At 30.4% G+C, this 6,964-nt stretch overlaps 1 protein-coding gene across 2 annotated transcripts; it reads left to right on the top strand.

Moving 5' to 3' along the window:
- Positions 1 to 740: 740 nt before the first annotated feature.
- On the top strand, positions 741 to 4,369 carry LOC108342026 (putative BPI/LBP family protein At1g04970). 2 transcript variants are annotated; one of them, XM_052879662.1, is made up of 7 exons: positions 1,138 to 1,265; positions 1,379 to 1,528; positions 1,816 to 1,955; positions 2,683 to 3,037; positions 3,140 to 3,388; positions 3,809 to 3,934; positions 4,071 to 4,369. In XM_052879662.1, the coding sequence occupies exons 2-7, from the start codon at positions 1,454 to 1,456 to the stop codon at positions 4,269 to 4,271; spliced, it is 1,146 nt and encodes a 381-aa protein (XP_052735622.1). In that variant the 5' UTR covers positions 1,138 to 1,265; positions 1,379 to 1,453; the 3' UTR covers positions 4,272 to 4,369. The 2 variants fall into 2 exon arrangements, with proteins under 2 accessions (XP_017435217.1, XP_052735622.1); XM_017579728.2 differs by having other exon boundaries at positions 741 to 1,528.
- Positions 4,370 to 6,964: the final 2,595 nt, after the last annotated feature.

The raw sequence follows: 6,964 nt of genomic DNA, 5'->3' as shown, positions 1-6,964 counted from the left end.
GGGACAATCCAAACTCCTCACCTGGGAAGCCACAGTAATATCACTCGTGATAGCACAGTGCAATTGTTGGAATCGAGTATCAAAACATAGAACCGAATACGTTAATACGTGTATTTATATTATGCATGCATTTAAAATGGTCGTGGAATTATAGAAATACCACAGGGGCAGAGAGGACTTTTGGTTATAAATCATTGCAAATCTTTGCAAAATTGTGAGATGCCAAAAAACTAACAATCCTCGCAAATCGCTGTTTTTACATGTTTTTCATTCTTCGCAAATCACACCAAGCGAACAACGTTTCTCACGTAAATCTATCCTCGCAAATTCTCCTCTACAGTAAATCAACGCAAGCGAATACAATGTTAAAGTTTCTTCACTATTTGATGTATCTTAGAAAAGGAAAGCGAATGTAACTTTCTTTTATGTTATCCAATAAGATGTTTTCTTTCGGACAATACTTTAGGTGCATCAACTCAAACTATTTTTTATTACTTTCTTGAATTATAATTATATCATATTTTTCTTATTATTTGTTTATATTGATGAATTTTCTATTATCTATATTTCATTATTATTCTTCTTTAATCATTATTATTTATTTTGATTATTTTCCAAACAAACACCACATATTTTCTAATAAAATTCTTGAATTATACCATTGATTCATGACTCTTGAAAGATGAAACATGAAAGATAACGAAAATAGCATTCCAAGTGAATCTGGTTTAGCTGTCCAGTGCTTTACGCAAACAAAAGTGCTGCTTAAAATGTCAATCGCCCGTTTTCAGAAGTAAGAATATACCAAAAGCTTACATATGAATCATTGGTCGATAACGCCGAAACTAACCAAAACAACAACAACACACGTACCAACCACTTCCTGCTACATACGTCTCAGATAAACCAAACTCCAATAAAAGTTTCAAAACAACAACCTTGTTTAGAAACCCTTTCCTAACCCTGCAGTTTCATCACATGGGTGTCTCAAAATTTTCATCTTTTACATCATGAACATAGTAAAACCATCACGCTCTTACCAAAAGAAATTTTCAATTTTTATGCCGAGTTGATGCTAGTGCTAACTTTATCCCTCTTACAAGGTTCAATTAAATAATTCATGGCACCCTCTATTATTTTCTCTGTGTTGTGCCCTTTGTTGGTTTTGACATGTGGTTATGTGCAACCCCTTGAAGAGGGTTTCATCTCTGGGGTCATATCTGACAAGGGTCTCGAATATGCCAAGGAGTTGCTGATAGAGAAGGGTATTGCTTCCATTCTTATGCTTCAGCTGCCAGAGATTGAAAATTCTGCACAGGTTCCTCTTGTTGGAAATGCTAAAGTGGTTCTTTCTAACATCACAATTACGGATGTTCAGGTCAATTCTTCATCCGTTAAGACGGGAGAGAATGGAATTGTTCTTGTTGTTTCAGGAGCCATTGTTAATTTAAGTATGAGGTGGAGGTACACTGTCAGCTCTTGGTTAATTCCAATTGGAATTTCGGATAAAGGAACTGCTTCAGTGAAGGTACACAACTAAGAATTTTTCCCATGTTTATACTTTTCACTATCCCCTTTGGTATTTCTCTATGGCTGCAGTTGTAGAGCTTTGTTGAATGGTTGTTTACATGGTTGAATTGAACATTCAGAAGTTTTGGCTTTGTGAATCAAGTGGAAAATATTCTCCTGAAGTTGATTATTTTGTCACAATTGGTTAAAATATGTTGGAGTGGCCTTTAGTATTTTCTTGGAATACGAATTAAATCAAATTATGTTTTGTACTATGTTTCATTTTGTTCTGTACTATGTTTGAAGGTTACAGGTATGCAAGTGGGGCTTACAATAAATTTAAGGAACGAAGAAGGAAGTCTGAAGTTGTCTCTCTTAGATTATGGATGTTATGTGGGAGACATGTCTATAAAGTTGGACGGAGGTGTATCTTGGCTTTACCAACTGTAAGCAATCTTCTTGATCCATGTTTTTATGCAAAATAGACACTATTCACATTTTGTTTTTTGGAGAACAATTCTATGCTTGCTGGTGTTTTTACATTCTCTACTTTGTTCTTTGGTCTAATGTGACTTGAAAGAAAGAGAACAGAAAAAGCTGCTTCTATTGACTCTACAACAATTTTTTTCTTGGAAAGCAGAGTCACAGTTTATATATCATGTGAATATTTTCTGAAATTAAGCATATCAGTCTTTTGTTTACAACTGAATGTGCATATTCTGGCAAAGTAGTAGATTGCATCCATTTAGGATCAGTTTGCCAAGTGTAAAGTTTTATGTATTGCTGCCTCTTGAATGTGGTGAACTTGGATTAGAGAAAAAGTGTATCAATTCCACTTTATTGCCTCTTTTCTTGGTGAAGTAACTTGACTTCTTATGGAGATTGGTCTGTCCTTGATTTCACAAGACATAAATAAGATGGCTCTTAACTGAGTTATGAAAATTATGCAGTTAATTTTTCTATTTGATATTTTTATTTTTCGTGTTATGCTCATGTGTGTGTGTGTGTGTGTGTATATATATATATATATATCAATGGTATTGTGAACTTGGCTAACAATATGGACTCCATACAATCATTTTCTTTTCATGATATTGTGAACTCGGCCAACATAATGGTCCCATATACTTCAGTGAAGATATTATGTCATTGACTTCTTTATGTTTGCTTCAGGCTAGTAGATGCTTTCGAAGGGAATATAGCATCTGCCATTGAAGAGGGCATTTCAGAGAAAATAAAAGAAGGGATAGTGAAGCTTGACAATTTTTTGGAATCTCTTCCAAAGAATATCTCACTAGACAAAACTGCTACACTAAATGTATCTTTTGTTGGCAATCCTGTGTTGAGCAGTTCCTCCATTGCAATTGCAATTAATGGTTTATTCACAGAGAAAAAGGAAGTTTTAGTACCTCAAGGTTACCACCAGAAAGAATTGAAGGTTTCTGCTGCCTGTGGTGGTTTACCAAAGATGATAAAAGTATCAATACATGAAAATGTCTTCAAATCTGCTTCCCAAGTTTACTTCAATGTAAGTTTCTGAATTGTTGAATTTTTAGCATGTAAGTTGGATGTTTTTACTTTATCATAGATTGAAATGTAGTTTCACAGTTTATGTTGTTTTTGTGCTCAGGCAGGTAAAATGCAATTGATTGTTGATCAACTTCCTGGTCAGGCCATTTTGAACACTGCTGAATGGAGATTCATAGTTCCCGAATTATACAAGCGATATCCAAATGATGACATGCAGCTTAACATCTCTATGTCTTCTCCACCAGTTATACAAGTGACATATCAAGATGTTGGTGCAACTATACTTGTAGATATAACTATTGAGGTTCTGGAAGATGTTGAAGTCATACCTGTTGCATCCATCTCAGTGGTATGCCAAATAATGTCCAAAATAAGAACCAAATGGGTTTAATTTGATACCTAAAAATTCCTAAAATTAGCTCAAACTTCTCACATCAACTAGAAATAAGATAAATTTGTAGTATATAAATGAATGCAAACATTATCTTACAAGCTAGTTGAGTTAGGATGAAATTGGACTTCTTAACAACAAGCTAAACATCATAATGCAATTCTTTTCAACATAGATATCAAGCTAGTGAACATTCAAACTTTTCCCTGTGTTATTCTCATATTGCTGCCATATGAAAAAACAAGTTACACTGACTAAAGTTTCCAAGTGACCTGTCATACTTTTTCTGACTCAGCATGTCCATGATATATATCTCTTTTATCATCATTAACCAATTATCACACTTAACAAGTTTCATTTTCCTTGCTTATGCTACAGGAAATCAGTACTTCATGTGCTGTAGAAATTGTAGGAAATGGCATTGTTGGTAGGCTCACATTACAGGAATTTTCTACATACTTGAAATGGAGCAAAATAGGGAAACTGCACATGCGTCTGATTCAGGTAAACCAGATTAAAACTAGTCTTACATTTTCTAATTTCTAGTTTCAAATAATTGATTGCTAAAAAAAACTTAACCATTATGTATTATTCTTCAAACTAAAAGATAATCTTTATCTACTTTTGTCAACTTTTGCAGTCACTAATGTCAAGTGTCCTCAGAACTGTTGTCCTTCCATACTTGAACTTCAAATTAAAGAGAGGATTTCCATTACCAATAATTGATGGTTATGGCTTTCAGAATGCTATTATCTTGTACAACCATCCATGGATAGCAGTGTGTACTGATGTTTTCTTCTTAGAAGATTACTATTTAGGTCAACAATCATCTTCAGCTTAGTGTTTCATAGAATTAAAGCTACAGTACAAAAATTTGTCTGCTGTATTTTGTAGCAAGAGGTTGTAAAGTGTAAATATATGTATAGATATCTACCAAAACACAGTCATTTCTTATATTACAGAGCTAAAATATTTTATAATAAGAGATGGTTAAATAAAGGAGTAATGAATACGAAAAATAATATATAAGAAAGAAGACTCACTTGTACAAAGATTTTGAATTATAAGTAATGTTTACAACTCATTGAAGTTGAATCTTTCATGCGACTAACTAGTGTGGTGAATGTGAATTAAGTGTTCTTCTTTTGAGGCTTATTTTCACTTAATCGAATTCTCACTTGTAATCCTAACATAATTGTGATTTTTTTTATAATTATTATTATATTCATAATTTAAAATTTCTTTTATTTTCATAAATAAATTACTGAATCTCATAATCTAAAGTTACAACTAAAATTTTTGTTATCATGCTTTTATAAATACAAACATTATGTAAGAACAATATATTTAATTGTGAAATAATTGTTAATAGTCTCACTGACTTATTTGTTATTTGCTAGTTACGTTAAAGCACGGTATTTAAATATGATAAATAATTTAGCTTTGTTAAATGTTATTCCGTTCTTTATTTTTAATTACATTTTGAATTTTTGGATTGAATCATTTTTAAAATCACTTATAGAGAAGTGATTGCTGAGAGGCCTCACAAATTAGATAAAAGGTTTGGAAAGGGAATGTTTCCTATGTTGACTAGCATGTATAATTGTATAATTGTATATGTATTTGTTATAGTACAATATAATGCTTGTAATCCCTTTTTATGTTCAAGATTTGTTAATTGTTCAGTAACTTTAGCTTAGAACAGGAAGAAAGTGCTAAAATGAAGGATCTATGGTAATGGATTAGATTCCAAATGTTTCTTAACTTATGTAAACATATGTTACGTTTTGGATAAATCAAAGGTTTAATCATCTTGAACATCCCTATTTTTGTAGGTTTTTCTCAAATAGGTCATCGTATTGTAAATGCTCTCGATTAGGTCCTTTATTGTGAAAAATTGAATCAATTTAGATCTCGCTGTTAGTTCTGTACTAACACCGTTAAAGGAGGTGACACGTGTCAGTTCGTGGTTTTTTTAAATTTTTTAATTATTTTTTATTTTTTTTAATTTTTTTTTAAAAAATAAATAAATAAAATGCCACATGTCAAACTGATATTGTGCCACGTGGCACTGGCAGTGTGACATGGCACTGACAGTGCCACGTGTCATTGTCAGGCCACGTGTCATTACATTAGTCTTAATTTGTCCATGTATTTTTTACTGTGTTTCAATTTGATCCCTGTATTTTTATTTTGTCTCAATTTAGTCTTAATTTTAAAAATTAAACAATTTTGTCCCTCCTCAAATTCAAACAAAATTTAAATTGTATATAAATTTTAACAAATATTTTTATTAAAATTGATATTTTTGTTAAATATTTTTAACGAGATTAAGTTTAATTATATTTATATTTACTTAATAATATAAATGTTAATTGTGTTATTTAAATACACCTATAAGATTTAAAAAACAGTGACATAACATGGTGGTGTGAATTTTCCAAATGAATTAGCTCATTGAACAAATTATTAATGTGAAATTTCACTTTTTTTTAAATAAAAAATTGGATAAAGTTTTGGTGAAAACAGTAATTAAATGTGGTTTCTTCTTTCATGATTTTCTATGGAAACTTTCACTACGAAAATTCACACCAACATGTTATGTAACTCTTTTTTTAAACCCTTATAGTTATATTTAAATAACATAATTAACATTTATATGATTAAGTAAATATAAATATAATTAAACTTAATCTTGTTAAAAATATTTAACAAAAATATTTGTTAAGATTTGTATACAATTTAAATTTTGTTTGAATTTGTGGAGGGACAAAATTGTTTAATTTTTAAAATTAAGACTAAATTGAGACAAAATAAAAATACAAGGATCAAATTGAGAAAGAATAAAAATACAGGAACTAAATTGAGACTAATATAATGACACGTGGCCTGATATTTGTTTGACACGTGGCATTTTTTTTAAAATTTTATTTTTTTTAAAAAAATTAAAAATAATTCAAAAATTCAAAGAAACCACGAACGGACACGTGTCACCTCCTTTAACGGTGTTAGTACGAAACTAACGGCGAGGTCTAAATTGATTCAATTTTTCACAATAAAAGACCTAATTGAAAACATTTACAATACGAGGACCTATTTCAGAAAATCGTACCGTAGGGATGTTAAAGATGATTAAACCTAAATCAAATAGTAATTTTAACCATTGTTACCTAATCTAAACTTTTTCTCTTAATGAATTTATGCTTTCCGTGAATCTGAACATACATGCTTCCTCTAAAATCAAAAGTTAAAGAAACTTTATCCGAACTGAATTATAAATAAAAATATTAATGTTTTTTAATCACTCGTCAATTAACTGAGATTTTATTTTGAATAACTCTTCTTTTATTTTAATATGAAGTTTATGAAGGACAATAAAAAACCTCATATTCTAAATGTGATATTATTATAGTTAAATAATAGGTATTAACTTATTGGTTAATTAGTACAATAATTAATTGATTTTCTTTATATCGGGTCATATACATGAAACCAAAAAAAATATATTAAATACACATAAAAAGTGGAACATGT

Source organism: Vigna angularis, chromosome 6 (genome assembly GCF_016808095.1).
Source record: "Vigna angularis cultivar LongXiaoDou No.4 chromosome 6, ASM1680809v1, whole genome shotgun sequence".
Classification (NCBI taxonomy): Eukaryota; Viridiplantae; Streptophyta; class Magnoliopsida; order Fabales; family Fabaceae; genus Vigna; species Vigna angularis.
Note: the sequence above shows the minus strand (reverse complement) of the source record. Positions and strands in the feature narration are given on the sequence as shown.